Source organism: Callorhinus ursinus, unplaced genomic scaffold, assembly GCF_003265705.2.
Source record: "Callorhinus ursinus isolate GAN/ISIS: 27379988/994484 unplaced genomic scaffold, GSC_fseal_2.0 scaffold111, whole genome shotgun sequence".
NCBI lineage: Eukaryota > Metazoa > Chordata > Mammalia > Carnivora > Otariidae > Callorhinus > Callorhinus ursinus.
The window spans coordinates 1,209,870-1,229,064 of NW_027397173.1; the positions used below are offsets into that span (position 1 = coordinate 1,209,870).

Here is a 19,195-nt window from a genome sequence, read left to right on the forward strand (position 1 = left end):
ATCAGAAGAACAAATATTGTTAAAATGTCCATACTACCCAAAGCAGTCTACACATTTAATGCCATCTCTATCAAAATACAACAGCATTTTTCATAGGACTAGAACACGCAATCCTTAAATTTGTATGGAACCACAAAAGACCTTGACTAGCCAAAGCAACCTTAAAAAAGAAAAGGTGGAGACATCACAATTCAAGACTACAAGTTATATGACAAGACTTTAGTAATCAAAAAAGTATGGTACTGGCACAAAAACAGACACATAGATCAATGGAACAGAAGAGAAAACCCAGAAATAAACCTACACTGTATGGTCAATTAATCTTCAACAAAGCAAGAAAGAATATCCAATGAGAAAAAGTCTCTTCAAGAAATGGTATTGGGAAAACTGGACAGCAACATGCAAAAAGAATGAAACTGGACCACTTTCTTCCACCACACACAAAATTATACTCAAAATGGATTAAAGACCTAAATGTGAGACCTGAAAACCATAAAAATCCTAGAAGACAGCGTAGGCAGTAATGTCTCTGACACTGGCCATAGCAACTTCTTTCTAGATATGTCTCCTGAGGCAAGGGAAACAAAAGCAAAAATAAACTACTGGGACTACATCAAAATAAAAAGTTTCTGCACAGCAAAGGAAACAATCAACAAAACTAAAAGGCCGCCTACGGAACGGGAGAAGATATTTGCAAATCACATATCTGATAAAAGGTTAGTATCCAAAATATATAAAGAACTTATAAAACTCAATACCCAAAAAACCAACTAATCCAATTTAAAAATGGGCGGACCACATGAATAGACATCTTTCTAAAAAAGACATCCAGATGGGGCCAACAGACACATGGAAAGTTCACTCATCATCAAATACATCAAATACAAATCAAAACTACGAGATATCACCTCATGCCTGTCAGAATGGCTAAAATCAACAACACAAGAAACAATAGGTGTTCGCGAGGATGCGGAGAAAGAGAAACCCTCATCGCTGTTGGTGGGAAGGCAAACTGCGGGGCCACTGTTGAAAACAGTATGGCAGTTTCTCAGAAAGTTAAAAACAGAACTACCCTATAATCCAGCACTCATACTACTAGGTATTTACCCACAGAATACAAAAATACTAATTCAAAGGCATATATATACCCTGATGTTTATAGCAGCATTATCTACAATAGCTACATTATGGAAATAGCTCAAGTGTACATCCCCTGATTAATGGATAAAGAAGATGTGAGATACACATACACACAATGGAATATTACTTGGTCATAAAAAAGAATGAAACCTTGCCATTTGCAATGACATGGATGGAGCTACAGTGAACAATGCTAAGCGAAATAGAGAAAGACCATACCATATGATTTCACTCATATGTGGAATTTCAGAAACAAAACAAATGAGCAGAGGGAAAAAAAGATAGAGGCAAACCTAGAAGCTGACTCTCAACTACAGAGAACAAATTGATGGCTACCAGAGGGGAGGTGGGTGGGAGAATGGATAAAATAGGTGATGGGAATTAAGGAGCGCCCTTGTCATGATGAGCACTGAGTGATGTATGGAAGTGTTGAATTACTATATGTGCACCTGAAACTAATATTACATTGGATATTAAGTAAGTAAAATTTAAATAAAAACTTAAAAAAAATGTTACCATTGGGGGAAAATGGTCAAAGTGTTTTAAGAATTTCTCTATATTTCTTACAACTACATGAGTCGGCAATTATCATTAACAGTATCAATTAAAAAAGAATTAAAAAACCCAAGAATGATACACCGCAGCTTGTGTGCTTCCTCCTTAATAATGCATCCAAAGGGCATCTGGGTGGTTCAGTCAGTTAGGCTCCGCCTTCGCCTCAGGTCATGATCCCAGGGTCCTGGGACTGAGTCCCACATCAGGCTCCCTGCTTGGCGGGGAGTATGCTTCTCCCCCTGCCTCTCCCCGCAAGCTCATGTGCTCTCTCTCTGTCTCTCTCTCTCACATACATACATACATACATACATACATACATACATAAATAAATAAATAAATATTCATCCAAAAGCCAGTAAAGGAGACCAAGTATGAAAGGCATCTATGTATGGGGGCAAAAAGAGGACCAGTGTGGGGTTAGTGCAGAAACAGAGTGGGGTAAGGGGAGATTAATCAACAGTAAGTAGATCTTCTGAAGACAGAAAGCAGGCTTCTCACTGCGGGAGATAGGAGTTACAAATATGGAAAGGGAGAAACTAGGATCATCATTAAGTGGGAATTGCATATATGGGGTTTGAATTCATGATTTTCAGTAGATATATATATATAATACTCATGCAACCATATGCATGTGAGTGTGTATGTATATAAGAACATACACACTCCTTAGCTCTATCCATTAATTGTGTCTGGAAGTAGTGACACCCCAGGAGCGGTGGGCACTCTTGGTGCCCAGGTCTTAGTCTCCAAACACCATTCCACAGTAAAGGTGACTGGGGGCTCCTTGTGGGAAGTAGCTGATTACAGGCTGAGGCAGGGGAAGTATTAGATGAACATGGAATATCCAGGGGTACCAGAAAGTAAGGAACTGCTCAAAAAATGATCAGGATCTGTCTGGAGGACCCAGAAACCACTGTGAAGGGACTTTCATTAGCCAACTCTGGGACAATTTGAACACGAAAATAAATACTGATGGTAATGTATTATAACCCACTGAATTAAACAGGATCCTAGGATAATAATATGATGATGGAATGAATAAATAAGTGAACAGAAAAGAAAGCTCTTCCTTATACTAGAATACCAATAAGATTAATTACCAACTGGCTACCATCACAGCAAGAAACAAAGGATGCTAAAATAAGGGGATGAGAGTTTGATGGGGAACAGGGTATTTACATAATGTCAAAGTATCTACCCATACAATACTCACCAATTACAAAGGGAAAAGTAACCTCACTGCAGAGAAGCCCAGCCAACACCGCCTAACCAGTAATCAAAGCTGACATCACAAGGAATGGGACAAATCATGCTAAAGAGGCATAATCTAAAGGGAATGTCATACAAACCAAATGGAGGGCTTCCTACAAAATAACTGCTTGTAATCTTCAAAAGAGACCAGGTCCTAAAAACCAAGGCGTAACCGAGGGAGCCAGGGGACAGCTGGCAAAGCTCAGTGGGGTGGGGGCTCAGATGGCACTTTTGCACCCATGTTAACATCCCAACTTTGAGCCGGGGAAGGGGCGGATGGGTTGGCAACTCACTCTCAGATCTTTCAGAAAAGAGTTCTGTCTTTCCTTTTTGTAAGTGTGAAATTATTTCAAAATAATGAGAAAAGGAGAGTGGTGTCAGCGTCATGCAGGTATTGATACCTGACCTGTTTGTTGAGCTCTTCCACTTCAGAGCAGGCCTTTTCCCTGTCTCTCTTTAAAACCTCCATTTCCTTCCTGTTGAAGAAGCAAAATGTACAGTATCACTGACCAGTCAGTTTCTTTTCTTCCCTGTCACTGCCCCCGTAACAGTGGTGGCTCGGGGTGTGCAGCCACAGAAGAGACTCTCACGCCTGCTCCTGGGACCCCAGAGCCACCACTCTGCCACTATTCTCCACCACTGCTGCTGCCCACCCAGCTGGGACCCCAACCCTGGGAACCAGAGGAACACTGCCAGTACTGTAAGAACCTCCAGGGAATTTCTCAGTCGCACACAGTAACATCTCATTAGCAAAACATGTGACCGTTCACACCCAGCGGCATAAATAGAACGACAACAGCCTCGTATCTGCTGGTGTCTCTTGTAAAATGTAAAATTTCCTGACAGCAAATGAGGGAAACAATTGTTTCTTTTTTTTTTTTTAAGATGTTATTTATATATTTGAGACAGAGCAAGAGCACAAGCACTAGCGGGGTAGGGGGGTGGGTGGGGACAGAGGGAGAGGAAGAAGCAGACTCCCCGCTGAGCAGGGAGCCTGATGCAGGATCGATCCCGGGATCCAGGGACCATGACCTGAGCTGAAGGCAGACACTTAACCGACTGAGCCACCCAGGCATCCAGGGAAACAATGGTTTCTAGAGGGGAAAAAACTTTTAGATTTCAGAAATGCTGTAATATAATAGCAATCACTTGTTGACCACCTGCTCTGGATGCCATATTTTAATAATCTTTAACTTCATAGTTAAAAAAAAAAAAAGGTCAAACTGTCCTTGTATAAGACTATGGTAGTGAAAGTAGAAAGTCACTCCCCTTCCACACCAAGGCAGACACTCAACTGGCTGAGCCACACAGGCGCTTGAACATTCCCCACTTTCCACAGCAATACCTTCAAAGCTCATTGTACAGAGAGCAAAGCGTGTTGTAGACTGGAGTCCAGGCAGAACCACGGAGCCCAGGGCCCTTACCTCTGGGCATCATTTGTCCTTTCTGCAGCTTCAAGCTCTTGCTGAATCCTTCCCAGCTCATTTTTCAACAATGTGTTTTCTTCAGAAAGCCTATCCAACTCGATTCTGCATGAAAAATTGAAAACAACCAGTAAGAGTGGGGACTCTAGGAGCTGGCCACCATATGTAGTTCACATGAGTATGGTCTTGCAGGTGGAAGTCATGGTGGACCCTGCATCATCCCTGGATGGAACAGAGCGCACGGTTCCTTTTCCTTTATGCACTGCTGACATGCTATGGTTTGTGTCTCCCAAGCAACAAGCCACAGAAAATAAAAGCATTCTTAGCTTCTAAAACTATCAATCACACAATCAACTCATTAAGAGTATTCAGCACCTCGGTTCTGTTTACTTCATGTTCACAGCTGACCTGTTACCACATCTCACAACCACTAACTTAAATGAGTGTGCTCGTGGCTGGTATCAATGCACAATGCTGGCTGTGGGTCCTCAGGTTACTGCAAAGGATATTCATCCCCTACAAGAGAACTCTAGCATGGAGCTAAGGAACATGAGGAATCAGAAGACCAAAACATTTTCCTCTTTAGTGAGAGCTACCTGCATTGTACACTCTTCAGGTCACCACTAGGGAGAAGAAAACTGGGGAGATACCCACATCCCTTGTACAGAGAGAGACCTGATGCAAGGTGGATCCCTCAATGGGAAAAAGCAAGCATGAGTAGCTACTACATGAACCAAGTCTGCTTGGAGCCACCTTTGCTTTCTGATACCTTAGAGATCTCCACTTGGGTAACACCACTGACATATGACAGATAAGCAATTTACCAGTAAAGATCACAAATGCAGCTTAAAACCCATATTTGCTGCCCAAGAAATTTATTCTTTTTTTTTTTTTAGATTTTTATTTATTTGAGAGAGAGCGCGTATGAGCAAGGGGAGGGGCAGAGGGAGAGGGAGAAGCAGACTCCCCACTGAGCAGGGAGCCCGACATGGGGCTTGATCCCAGGACTGAACTGAAGTCAGACACTTAATGAACTGAGCCACCCAGGTACCCCCACCCCAGAAATTTATTCTTAATAGACACTGGTCTGACATTTGTTCCCCCCCACCGCCAATAAGTCCCTACTGGCATTAGCTTCTAATTTTTTCAATCTAAAAATACTCAAAGCCACATGGTCTTGTTATGTTTATCTAATGTAATAGGCTTATAATACCAAGCATAAGTGTGTCCTTCATACACATTAATATAACTTCATTTTATCTCATGAGGAACTAAAAAGACAAAAATAAAGAAAGGGAAGTCATTGGAATTTTTAAAGCAGCAAACGGTTTCAAGCAGAGGAGAGAAACAAATGAGGTGTGTGTTTGGGAACCGCCACTCTGGCTCCAGGATGGAAAACAAACTGACTCAGTGGCACTACGTGTGTTGGGGCAGTTTCCACTTCAGCTTCCTGGGCCTCAGAGAAGCTGATGGCTGTCCCACCCCATCCCCCTCACCACACCAAGCAACTAGAGCTGTGTGAGACTGACCATACAACGGGTGACTATCCTCACAGAAGGTAAGGGAAACCTCCAAGGGCCCCCTAATAAAACAAAAGTCCAGATGCTGAAACCCCGGCTGTGAGCAGTGAGCCACACAAATAAAGGGTTACCCTGGCAGCACTGCCATCAGCAGCGTGGAAAAACCACACCGGGCACGCCTACATTAAGCCAGTGCCCTAGAAGGAAGTTCAAGTGGTCCCAGATTAGCAGCTCCCAAGTCTCAGCAAAAGCAGTATCCGCCCTTTCTTCAGAAAGCATCCTCTATTACAGTTCCAGAGATTCCCAGAGATGAACAGCATGTAAACACGAGCTCACAGTCACAATCACCACAACATACATGGAAAAAAGCCACCTCCCAGCAGCAGCAGAAGCATAACAGCAGACTGGATCCCATAGGAACCTCAGATATTGGAATTGTCAGACACAAACTAAGGATAAAATTGTAAAATGTTCACATAATAAAAAATAAACAAGAAACAAGAAACTATCAAAAATGATCAGACCAAACAGGACAAAACAGGGCTTTTGGAAATGGGGGGGGGGGCGGGGGAGGCAATGTCAAAATAAAACCTGAATGAGTTAAATGGCAGATTTAAACAGAGCTGAAGGAAGAATTACTGATTTGGTACACAGAGATAGGAAAAAAAGTACCCAGAATGCAATGAGAGAAAAGAAGATAAAAGAGATGGAAGGGAAGAAATGGAGGAAAAGTGAAAATATCTAACATCATACATCTAATTGTAGAGTGAGAGCAGAAGCAATGTTTTAAAAATAATGGCTGAGAAGTTTTCATAAGACACAAATTCAATGGGTACAATGTTTTTCTAAGCAGGATGAGTAGAAAGAAAACCACACCTACACCCTCTAACCTGACAATTCCATTCTTAGGTACACCCCAATGTAAATGCTCCAAAAGACATGGATAAGAACTTTCTTAGCAGTACTATTTGTGATGACCAAAACTAAACACTATTCAAATGCCCATCCACAAGTGAATGAGTAAACTGTGTTATATTCACACAACAGAACAATCCACAGCAATGAGCTGTATGAATGAACTACAGCTAGAGGTCCTGGATCATCCAGGTGTGCCCAATGTAATCACAGGGTCCTGAAATGTGGAAAAGGGAGGGAGGGGAGTGGGTGTCAGAGTGATGTGATGTCAGGTGGACCTGACCAGTCATTACCAGCTTTAAAGATGGAAGGGGGCCAGAAATAAGGAATGCAAGCAGTCCACAGAGGCTGGAAAACAGAACAGCGATTCTCTTCCAGAGCCACCAAAAAGGAAAGCAACCTTGCCAGCATCTTAATTTTAGTCCAGTCATAACCATTTCAGACTTCTAAGCTCCAAAACTGTAAAATCATAAATTGTGTTGTTTTAAGCCACTAACTTAGTAATAGTGGTAATTAGTTACAGCAGCAATAGGAGACTAATAACAAATACAGAGCAACAACTAGACAGAGTATACTATCCAATGTAATGGTTGAATCTTCTTTGTTTTTAAAGATTTATTTGAGAGAGAGCATGCTCGCAAATAGGGGGAGGGGCAAAGGGAGAGAGAGAATCCTCAAGCAGATTCCCCACTGAGAATGGAGCCAGACTCGGTGTTCTATCCCAGGACCCTGAGGTCATGATCTGAGCCAAAACCAAGAGTCGGGCTCTCAACCGACTGAGCCCCCCAGGTGCCCCCTACCAAACATTTAAAGAAGAAAATGCTAATCCTTCTCAAACTCTTACAGGAAAACTATAGACCAATATCCTCGCCCAAAATTGATGCTAAAATCCTCACAAAATACTAGCAATGATTACTGTTTAATAGATACAGAGTTTCTGCTTGGAATGATGAGAAAGTTTTGGAAGTAGAAAGTGGTGATGGTTTACACATTGTGCATGTTTAATGTCACTAAATTATGTGGTTAAAATGGTCGATTTTACATTATGTATACTTTGCCATGATTTAAAAAAAGTCAATATCCATTGACAGAAAAACTAATTTAAAAAGACTGGTATACTCTTAAAGGATATTAAAGAGATATAATAACTAAATGCACACTATGATCCTTGATTAGATCTGGGGTAGGTGAACAATCTAGAAAAAACATACTGAAACAATTGGCAAAATCTGGAAGTGGAGTGCAAATTAAAAATAGCAGTGCATTCGAATTAAATTTCCCACATGTGATAACAATACTGTGGATATGCAGGAGAACGTCCTTGTTCTTACAAAATAACATGTTGAAATATTTAGCAGTAAAATGTCATAATGTCTGCAATTATCTCCAATGATTCAGAAAGAATTTAAAAAGGGTGGGTGTGGAATTGTGTATAGAGTAAAAGAGCAACAGAAGAGGTGACCGTGGATGAATTCGGTTACGTGGGCATTCAGGCCACTTCTCTTCTCTAAGCTACTGGCAGAGATTCTTTCACAATCCAAATCTGGTCGTGTCACTCTGTACTTTGCTTTCTCCTTGATAAAGACCCAAATCTTCACCATGGCTTTTAAGGTCCTGCAGGTCTGAGCTCTGCCCAGCCAAGGGGCCTATGGCTGGTGTGGGTTTGGAAGGTGGTCCCATGTGTTTTCTGAAAATCCCATCCTCCTGTAACCCATCAACTTGGCCTCGACACTCCTGCCAGTTGACTCCCTGCACCTCTGATGCTATCACTCTGGTCCCCAGCAACTGTCACTTCTTACCTGGACATCTGCAGTAGCCACCTCCCCCGGCCCTCCACCCACCTCTTCCTACACACCCACCCCACAACCCCTGCAATCCACCCTTCTCGGTTTCCCTGGCTAACCAAGAGCATGTTTCCACAGTTGCCCGGCTCAGGGCCCCAGCAGCCTGCCTCTCAAACACCCTCCCCATGCCCACAAGAGCTGGTTCCTATCCACATTCCCCTCTGCACAGCCATCTCCTTATTCCCCAAAGCCCTCTAACCTGGGCAAAGCCTGCTCCTGCCCCAGGTCCTCCTCCACCTTCCCAGATCTGAACACCTCACCTCCCAGAAAACTACCAGCTCGAATTTGGGCTGGTCATTTCTATATATTCCCTTAGGCTTTCACCATTTGTGCACATGTCCCTAGAAAATGTACATGGTCTCAGCAGCATGGCCTTTAAGTTTCCTCATATTTGAAACAGGGCAGCGAGTTTCTTCCTGACACTGAGACATGCAGCAAGCACGGCACCTCCCCCAGAGGCTGAAAGCCGTAAACCTGTCTTGCACCCTGCTGCTATCCCTAGCTGGACCCCCACATAGAAGATGCCCCGTAATCACTGTCAAGGAGTGAAGACCCTCCTGAGACTACAACTGTGACTTTAGCTGTGGGGTCAACAGGAAGGGAGTGAGACTCAAGGTGCGGGGCTGCTTCTGCGCCTAAGGCCCCTCCATGTGTGTGCCTGGGGCCTGCCACAGACTTGTGTGCAGAACAGGTACCCACAGTGTGTCCGCAGGGCCCAAGACCATCCTCTGTGTGTCAGAGACTTGCTATGGAGCATCCAGGATAGTAAGTGTTCTACATTCATTTCATGCTCCATGCCCTTTGGGGGCACGGCACCCTCTGCACTTCATGGGTGACAAAATCTAGAAGTCAGGCCACTATAAACAAGGTGCTCTGGTTTAGAGACACCCACATAAGAGGCAGGGACATCAAGTAATGGCACCTCTAGGAGGTGAGGAGGTCTGGTGCCTAGGAGGTTTCTAGCTATGCTAATATTTTTTCTTAAGCTGGGTGGTGCCTTGACATTTCTTCCTTTTGGTTTCATGTCAATCCCACATAATCTTTTTTCTCAATGAAGCTAACTGCCCGTGGTCACCCAGCTAGCAGGAGCTGATGCCTGAGGGGGGCTGTAGGGCTCTCTGAACTTGGCCCACATACCAACATCTCCAGGCCATCTCCCCAGCTTGAGGCTTCCCCTGAAGGCATCAACTGCAGCACCATCTTGAACCCCCCTGGGCACTCATGCCCCACCCCCAGCCTCCCAGGAGGTGTCTGGGCTGGACAGCCTCCTCTGTTGCTCCACTCAGAAAGCTCAGGAACTTGCAGTTCAAGGACAGTGCCTGGCACACATGCTGGCAGGGCAAAGTAGTGGGTCCTGCTCAAAGTCAGCAGGAAGAGGGCTCAGGCGACCCAGAACTGAAGCAGGGTTCCAAGCACAGTCTGTCTTTGTCCTTGTGAGACCAGCTAGAACTTCCTAAGGACAGGAGCAAGGGACACCAAGGCCAGCTGAACTGCCCAGAATGGCCCAGCTCTGCCCTCACCTACTCACTGGGCGTGTGTGGCCTGTGGGATGCCCCAGGGTCGGGGCCAGGCTTATGACCCCTGCACAGGCATGAGGGTTACATAACCCCCATCAGCAGCTGTGACAAGGCCCATGCAGTGGAGCCAGAGGTGAGAGGTTAGAGGGTATATAGCCTGACATTCTAAGAATGGGTAGAAACCAAACCTGTTGTTCTCTCTTGAATCTGCGTCTTTCTCAAGAGCCCGAACGACATCTTCCAGCTGCAGAAGTTTGGTTTTCATGTCATCCTTCTCTCTTTCCATGGCTGTGTTGGCCTCTTCCTCCTGCAGGGCCTCAAGCTGCTCCTGCCCGGCCACTTGGGGGCCAGTGAGGTGGGGTTGGGAGAGCGAGGTGCCCTCCTTGGCCTTGTCCCTGCTTTGCTGCAGCTCCTGCTCCAGGGTGCTCTCCCCATGCTGGCCCTGCTCCTCCATGGCCTGCCCCTGGCTGCCTGTGGGGGCCAGCCCCTCACTCAGGTGCCCAGCTTGCTCCAGAACGGCCAGCTGCCTCTCAGTCTCTCCTCTGCCCACTGGTGGGGGCTGGGCTGGTGAGGCATCTCCTTCTGTTCCCCAGAGGAGCTCCTGGGCTTCAGTCTGGGTCACACCAGCTGAGCTGCTGGCAAGAGGCACTGGCTCCTCCAGAACCGCTCTCCTGTCCACCCCACATGGGTGCACCTGTGCCCGCCTCTCGGGGGGAGCAGAAGCCACCTCTTCAGCAACGAGCACATGCCGACCATCCTCTCTGAGGCCAAGGCTCTCCAAGGGCCCTCTGCGGGCCAGAGCAGGGGCTAGGGCTGGGCTCTGCCGGGCATCCACATGCCTGCACCTGGTTTGCCCATGGCCACGTCCATCGCCAGGTTCCGGCCAGGCCAGTGGCTGCTCCCTCCTGCCTGCACCCTCCTGCTCACGACCTGCCACAGCTGGCCTGTCCCTCCAGCAGGCCCACAGCATGTCTGTTGCCCATACAGGCCTTCCTACTTGTTTCCTACAGGTGAGCTCCAGCTTCTCCTCCTCCAGGGCAGAGAACCTGCAAAACTCTGCCTGTTCCTTGCCTACCAGCTCCTGCAGCTTCCGCTGCTGACTTTCCCAGCGTGGGTGGGGCTCCTCCCCCCTGCCCGCCCTCCGCTCCTTCTCCTGGTCATGCTGCTCTGTCACCTCGTGGACTTGCAGCAGGGCTCTCTGGAGCACCTCTTCCTTCTCCTGCTGAGGCTGCAGCGCAAAGTGCTTACAATGGGCAGCCTGCTGGGCTTCCATCCTTGAGAGCTCGTAGTTCAGAGCAACTTCAGCCTCTTTCCTACAGAAACAGAGCATGTCACAGGCACTATGGGCACAGCTCAGGCCCAGTCCTACCCCCAGGTTGGAAAGGCCTCCCCACGGGCTCCTCTTGTCCTGACCACAGACCTCCTCTTCCTGGCCTGCTCTGTCCCCTCACCCCCATGCACCCCAGCGTTCCATCCATGCCCTGCAATCCTCCATAGAGGGTCTATCAGAAGATCTGCCCTCAGTAGGGATGGGTTCTACATACAGAAGCTGACACGAAACCATTCACACATATGACTGTTAAGTGTAAGTTGATTATAAGTAAACCGGATAAAAATTTAGTATCTGAGTCATATGGGCCACATGTCCAGGGCTCAGCAGCCACGTGTGGCCGGAGGCTGCCATCATGGACAAAGAAGATACAGGATGTGTCCCCCATCACAGGAAGTACTAAGGACAGTGCTGGTCTAAAACTTTCATGAGATGTGTGGCTCTCACCTACAGTTAAAAGCTACCCTTGAAAATTTGGTAAGTTGCTGGGCACCAGGCCTTCACAGCCCTGGGAGAACGGAGTCCCAGCTGAGGTGAGGGCACTAAGGACATGCTCTTTGTGGCTGGTGCCAGCCTGAGAACAGGACATGTGGCCGGATGTGGCTCTAGGTCCAGCCTGAGGAAGGACTGTGAACAGCAAGCAGGTCGTCCAGATGGATGGCACAGGCTGGTGGAAGGGGCTACCCTGCACCGGCCCATCTGCTGCCAGTAGGGTCTAGAGGGACTTGGGTCAAGTCCCTTATTGCATAGCTCTGGGGTTTAAGAGAAAATAACTTAAAGCTCAGAGGAAGCACATGACTTAAAAATGACCTTTATCATCCTGTAGGAGAGTGACAGTTCCCGTCAGCCCCCAAGGGCCCAGGGCCCTTCCACTGGCGTCATATGGAGTACAGGGAGGAAGGAGCACCCACAGACTTGGGGGGGCAGTCTGGTTCTTTCATAGCACATCCTACGTACTTGGGCTAACTCCAATCACTGAGCCAAAGGGGAGAGCGCACCCCACAGGTTGGAGGGTATGGTCTCTACATAAAGGCTGTCAACATCCTGCAATCAGGGGGTGAATGAGGCCACATGCACTCAGCTCCAACACCAAACCCCACCAAGCCCTACATAAGCCCTCTGTGAGGAGCACGGTGCGGTGGGCTACTCCACTGTGAGCTATCCACTCAGCCCTGGGTCAACATATGCTGGGTGTAGTGATCCCCTCCTGAACTGGATGGGTCCAAGACTCCCCACAAGACACGGAGGGGCTGATTGACCAGCGCCACGGCTAAGATAACTGGTCATTTCACCCTACCAAGTCAGACCCACTTGACAAGGAATGAACACATGGGTATTTCTCATGTCACTATGACACTGTTTGACACAAAATGCCATATCCCAGTTTTCCAAATAAACCTTTCCTCTCCTTTGCTCACACCTTTTGTCCTTTCCAAGAATCTCACCAACCCAAATTATTTGTTTTTCCCATTGTTTTAGGGGTTTTAGGCCTTCCATCCATCTGCTCATGTGCTAGAAAATTAGAATGAGATATTAAAGGAAGAACATACTGACCTTTGCAAGTGTGAGGCAAAATTCTACAAGGAATTTTAACTCTTAAGCTCTAGTTAACAGATATTTTTAATACGAAGGGACAATCCTTACCTGATGACCTGTTCTTTCTTTTTTTGAAAAAATATTTTATTTATTTATTATTTTGGGGGGGGGGAAGTGCACTGTGAGCATGAGGAGGGAAAAAGAGAGAGGAAGACAGAGAATCTCAAGCAGATGGCACTGAGCATGAAGTCTGATCTAGGGCTCGATCCCGTGTCCCTGATATCATGACCTGAGCCAAAACCAAGAGTCTAACACTTAACTGACTGAGCCACCCAGGTGTCCCTGACCTGTTCTTTCAATGCTCACCTACCTGCCCTGAGAAAAAGCACCCCGTTAGCAGGTGCTATGATTCTGAGCAGTTTCCTGATGCAGTTTCAAATCCGGGTTCTTGGCAGGAACCCCTAACCGTAAGACCCTGAAAGGACGCAGTGCCTGACCTGACTCGCTGCAGCTCGTTCCGATGCCACTGGTGCTGCCCCTGCTCCAGTGGGTCCTGCTTTTGGGCCAGCCGCCCGGCAGGGCCAGACAGCGCCTGCATGCAGCACTGCCCCAACCCCGCACTCTCCGGCGGAGGGCCACAGGCCGCCCACTGGAGCTGGTCCTGTAGGCCTCGGATGAGCTCCTGAGACTTCCCGAGCAGCACCTCCAGGTCGGCCCTCCGGCACTCCAGCACGTGGACCTCAAGCCTGAAGGCCTGCTGCATCTGCTCCCTCTCCTTCGTGAAGTCTCTCCTCATCAGCTCCATTTCCCTCTCGTAGGAATTTACCTGAAAAGAGAAATGTGAGCAGTGTCCATCAGGAGGTCCTGAAAATGACTTACCGGGCAACACAACACAGAAATACCAGACTTCTAGGCATGACACCCAAAGAATGGTGGCCCAGACCCAAAGCAGTGCACAGTCCTGTGAACCAGAAAGAGCGGCGCTAAGGACAGTGGAGTCTCTCACACGGCACAGTGTGGCCTTGGGCTTCCCTTGTCTCCCATAACCTTCAGAAGGGCCCCAGGAGGCAGGTCCAGCAGGTGGGGAATGGAGACTGGGATCACACTGGGCCAGGCGCTTGGCCAGGCCACCCGGAGGGCAGACAGTGGGACAACTGAGAGAACTGGGGAGCCTTCATGAGACCAGGGGTGGCTCTGAACATCCTCCAGCCCCCAGGGCACGGCTACTGCAGGAGTTTCCAGCTAATGCATCCCAGGGAGCCCAGAGGCACAAGCATAGGACAGGCACTCCCACCTTGCTGCTACTCTTACACCTGATAACAAATCATGGAAACAAGTCGTGGACATGTCTCTTAACAAAACCCCACCACGATCTGCTAACAGAGAAGAAGACAAGTTCATCCAGAAAGACAGACTCAGCCAGGGTCCTGGTCACAAGGCCACGGAGTACCCCACAAAGGACAACCCCAGGGTCGCATCAGCTTAGAACACAGATGGGAGCTCTGATTCCCTGATGGCAGAGTGGGCAGCAAGGTCTGGCCTCAGTGCAACGGCCCCTATGACACTTGGATACATATAACCCCGTTCCCTCCCTTTACTGGTCATTCTTTATCTCCTGCCTCCTTCCAAAGAAGGTGTGAGGCAAAATGTTCATTTTCTTTACATTTCCCCACAATCTCCTGTTCCCCTGAGAGGGCTTCCTAAGGGGCGCAGGATCTAGGACACACGTGTGCATGCGCAAACGTGCACAGCCGAGCAAGGCTTCCCAGCGCGCAGCAGGAAGCTTCTCTGTATCCCTGTGGCCGCCCTCACTCCCCCTGACCTTGGTCTCCAGCTGGATCTTGAGGTCTTGGCAGTGTTCCTTCACCTGCTCCATCATTATCTCTGTTTCTAAACTCACTGGAATGGAATCACCAACAAATGAGATGATGCCTGCAAACAAGGAGACATTCCTGTTTCTGTCCTGCCGAGGATGCCACAGGCCGTTCCCAGCCCTCCAATCCAACATTTGGCCGGCACTGAGTATTCAGCCCAGTCATTTGCCACCATGCCCCTGACCATGCACAACCCTCCATGGGCCTTTTCTGCAAGAGGAATGCTGTGCTGGCAGAGACAGCCAACCCTCGTGGGTTTCCACAAGCAATCTACTATGCTTAGCTCTCAAGGTAGGAGCTCTTCAGAAATCAGCATTCCGAGCCTTTGCCAGAACACACATTACCCAAAGATATAACCAGGAGGCTCCCTGCAAGATCTGTCAGGCCCTTGGATTCCCTAAAAGATGCTGTACACGGTACGTTTACTGCCCCCTAAATTCTGTTCCCCGATGATGCCAAGCACACACAGGAACTGGGAAGACCGAGCAACGAGTGTGACCTGTGGCAGACAGTCAGTGCTTTACGATGAGACACTATGAGCCTTATTTTTTCAAGCTTTTTATTCTAGCTATGCCCTTTTCTTAGAGACTTTATGCTACTATTACATGATAATAACATGGGTTTTCAACAAATATGTTAAACACAGTAAATACTCATAGAGCCAAAGTTCTAACAGATCACAGGAAAGAGTATATGAGTGACCCCTTGTTCCAGAGGATTCTCCTCACTGACCATGTCAGACATCCCTGCAGCTCATTTTGCGAGGAGCCTGTGGAACCGCAAGTACCCCCCAGGGCACCAGGCATTTCTGGTGCTACTAACAATGCCAAAGGGCTGACTCAGAATGTGAGTTTTGGCCACTGCTCAGGTTTTGTGCTGGTCTGGGGCTGGGGAAGTGAAGGGAGATGACACATGCCTTAACGATTTGCCATGAAAAAAAAAAACGACAGAGTGAGGGCAATGGGGCTGACAGAAGTCAGGATAAGCACCTCAGGAAAGCAAGCAGCCCCTGTCCTGTAAACCGGAGCTGCCACCTAGTTCTGGCCAAGTAGGCCCAGGTGCATAGGCAGCTGGTAGGAGTGGCTCCAGCTAGAAGCACTGAGGGCACAGCCACCAGGACCTCACAGCCCTTCTACCAAAACTCTCCTGTGGCAGCAGAGCCCTCCTCCTTTGAAGGGGCAGACGGGATTTCTGTGTTCAGATGGAGGGCAATGGGGGTGCAAAGGGGAAGAGAACGGGCCCTAGTGCGGGGATCAGTGATGACACAGAGGCTGAGGCTGCCTTCTGGTGCCACAGTCCAAGGTCTTCTGGACAAGGGCCACCCAAGGTATGGGTCCCTAGCTCTGCTGATCCCTGGGTTATGGTTGGTAGCTCTTGACAAGGATCCCATGTTCTGTGCATCCCACACTCCTCCAGGGACAAAGGGAGGTAGCAATCCTCTCCCCCTTCCCTGTGGCCAGGCTGCCCACCTGGCCATGTGTAACACTAATCTGGGGATGTGATGTTGTCCAGTGTGCTGGCTGTACCCCAACACCTCCCAGCTGAGGACAGTCAGGACAGCAGGCCTTGGAAGTCATCAGACTCCACTAAAGAAGATGCTGTGACGGTATCCCCTTAAGGGACTGAGGAAGCTAGACCCAGTGGACAGAAAGCCCCACTTGGTTCCCATGTCGGCTCTCTTAGGTACAAACTTTATTCTTTTTTTCAAGATCTTATATATTTTATTTAAGAAAGAGGGAAAGAGAAAGACAGAGAGGTAGAGAGACCATGTGCAGGGGGAGGGGTGGAGGAAGACGGAAAGAATCTCAAGCAGACTCCGTGCTGAGTGCAGAGCCCAAGGCTGGGCTCAATCTCATGACCCTGAGATCATGACCTGACCCAAAATCAAGTTTTAACTGACTGAGCCACCCAGGTGCCCCCCTTTTTCCTGTTTCATTAAGTAAACAGCTTTAGGACAATATAGGAACTCTGACTGCTCTCAGGGTTGCAGATGAGAACAGATGGCAGAACGGGCTGACTCTGCTGTGGTACATGGTCAGTGGAGGTAGCCATGTGGCTGGGGGTGGGGCAGTCCCGGTGGTCCCCAGAGGCCCGCCACGAGCAGCGGTGCGCATGGAACCACATGCAGCATGTGAATTTGCATAGTGCCCACCCCATGCAACTTCCAGGAAAGGTGGCAATCAGCCAAACCCACCCTGTCCTCCAGAAGGACCATGGAAACCTGAAGGATAGCTATGGCATCTGAACTCTACCTCCAATTCTAGTCTCTAGAAGGAGCCAATAACACTTAAACAGAGGGCACTGCGCCTCTTGGTGCCTGGAGCTTGTCCCAAACCTCATAGGCTAAAGAGTTAAGAAGCATGAAGCCCTGGTCTTTATTGTCAAGTAACTCCTTCATCATCAGTGCTGTGCACAGGCAGGTGCAGCCGGCCCTTCCAGGGTGCCAGAGCCGCACCCCACCTCGACCCTTTCCACACCATCCAGGGAGTAAACATCATCCCTGTCTGCTGTAGTCCACATGAGGCCTCTGTGAATACCAGGAGTCCCTGACACATTTTACACATTTACCTTCCCTCTCTGAGAGCTGTCACAGACCCAAGACCAGACGTCGTGCTCTGGGCAGGGCTGGGAGACCACCACCCTGCTCACTTCCAGCCTCCCCTCTCCTCCCTTCCCTCGATGACTATGTCCGACCCATGCTGAACGCTCATCCTAGGGCATCTCTCTGGATCCACCCCATGACCCAAGAGGCCCACTAGGACATGCCTGTCCGGAGGTCACTACCAGGTCATCATAACCTTCACCACTCTACCCAAATGGTAAAACCCTTACTATCCTCTACCTCCCTTGGGGCTTTGGGTATTGTCCCTGGCCTTGGGTTACAGGCCCTTCTCCCACATGTGGCAGTCTGAAGGGCATGTGATCCCTTGGAGGCCTGACATGCCGGGCAGCTGGTCCCCCCTCCTGCAGAGTCCCCCAGGACCAGAGGGAAGCCCGTGCAGCGGGGGAAGATAGATACCCACTGCCACCAGCCTCTGCTTTCCCACAGAAGGAGCGCACGAGCTCTCACGTCCCAGGACTGGGCTCCTACCTGCTGGCCCATGTTCAGGGGGCAGCCGTTCCTCTGGCTGTGCGTGGGGCTGACCATGCCAACTCGGGGGCAGCTGTGCTCGCAGGCCTTCCAGTGCAGCCTGCAGCTCGTCGTTGTGGTCCTGCAGGTCCTGTGGGGTAGAGCCAGACACCCCCTGCAGCCAGTGTGGCCGCCTGAGGGGCAGTGAGGAGCGGGGCAGTGTAGAGCCAGCCTGCCGAGGGAGCAGTCCAGCACACAACACTTAAAACTGCATTCCTGTTTCCTAAGGACAGGTGAGCCAAACGAAAGCAGGGGTCACTTCTTGACCTTCTAGTACCCTGCACCACTTTCAAGCACTCGATATACAGAAGGGGCTCAGAAAAAAATAGCGGAGTGGAAACTGAAGAGAAATGTAGAAAATACAGAGAACCATTAACAGCTGAAACTCCAGTGATGTGACGTGGGTGTGAGGCAGCAATGTCCCAGGATATGTCCTGGGATTCTTTCCTCTGCTGCTGTTGAATCTGCAAAGGGTTCTTTCTACAGCTACTGAGCCAAGAGGATACCAGGTACTTCAGACCAAGGGCTACAGAACAAAGATGATCTTACCAAACAGGATGGTATCTGAGTGAGCACGCACCCTGGGGGAAGTGGGGGGACTTGGGATGGGGTCATGAAAACTTCAGAGGAAGGGCCTCATTTGCAACCAGTGTAATTCTGTCCACACGTGAAAGAAACACATCTCAACAAGCACACCTGTCACCTGATGTTTAAATGGCGAAAAAGGGTAGAGTTTATAGCCACTTTCTCAGACGGTCCCACAGCTAGCACACCATAGCCGTGTGTGTTGCCGTGTCCACTCCTGACTCTGGGTCTATGTCCCCCTGCCCTGGAAGCCCAGCAGGCCTCTGACTGCCCCAGCCTACAGGATGGCAGAAGTGATGCTCCGTCTTCCAAGGGTGCAGCTTTTAGCCAGCTTCTCCTTTTGGGATAGCCCATCTAGCCAAGACCACATAGACAGGGCTGGGGGCCCAGCCCCCGGCACATCCACAAGCCTCCACATCCCTCGCTAGTTTTTTAATCCTATTTGAGTTTCCTTTCCAGACGGCTCTCATTGAATAAACCTCAGCTTCCCAAAACTGTTCCTGAAGGCCAGCGCCTGGCCTGTGGCTACATTCCCCCCGGAGAAGGAGCCTCTCACTGACAGTTCTACGCAGTG

The 19,195-nt window shown here is 48.8% G+C and overlaps 1 protein-coding gene across 1 annotated transcript in view; it reads right to left on the minus strand.

Moving 5' to 3' along the window:
* NINL (ninein like) overlaps positions 1 to 19,195 on the minus strand; it is a 173,700-nt gene that overhangs the window by 26,624 nt on the left and 127,881 nt on the right. Inside the window, exons 15-19 of the mRNA XM_073889644.1 lie at positions 17,998 to 18,127; positions 14,855 to 14,964; positions 13,530 to 13,858; positions 4,371 to 4,475; positions 3,353 to 3,422 (exon numbers count right to left, since the gene is read on the minus strand). Coding sequence (XP_073745745.1) covers positions 3,353 to 3,422; positions 4,371 to 4,475; positions 13,530 to 13,858; positions 14,855 to 14,964; positions 17,998 to 18,127 — 744 coding nt within the window. The remainder of the gene's footprint in view (positions 1 to 3,352; positions 3,423 to 4,370; positions 4,476 to 13,529; positions 13,859 to 14,854; positions 14,965 to 17,997; positions 18,128 to 19,195) is intronic.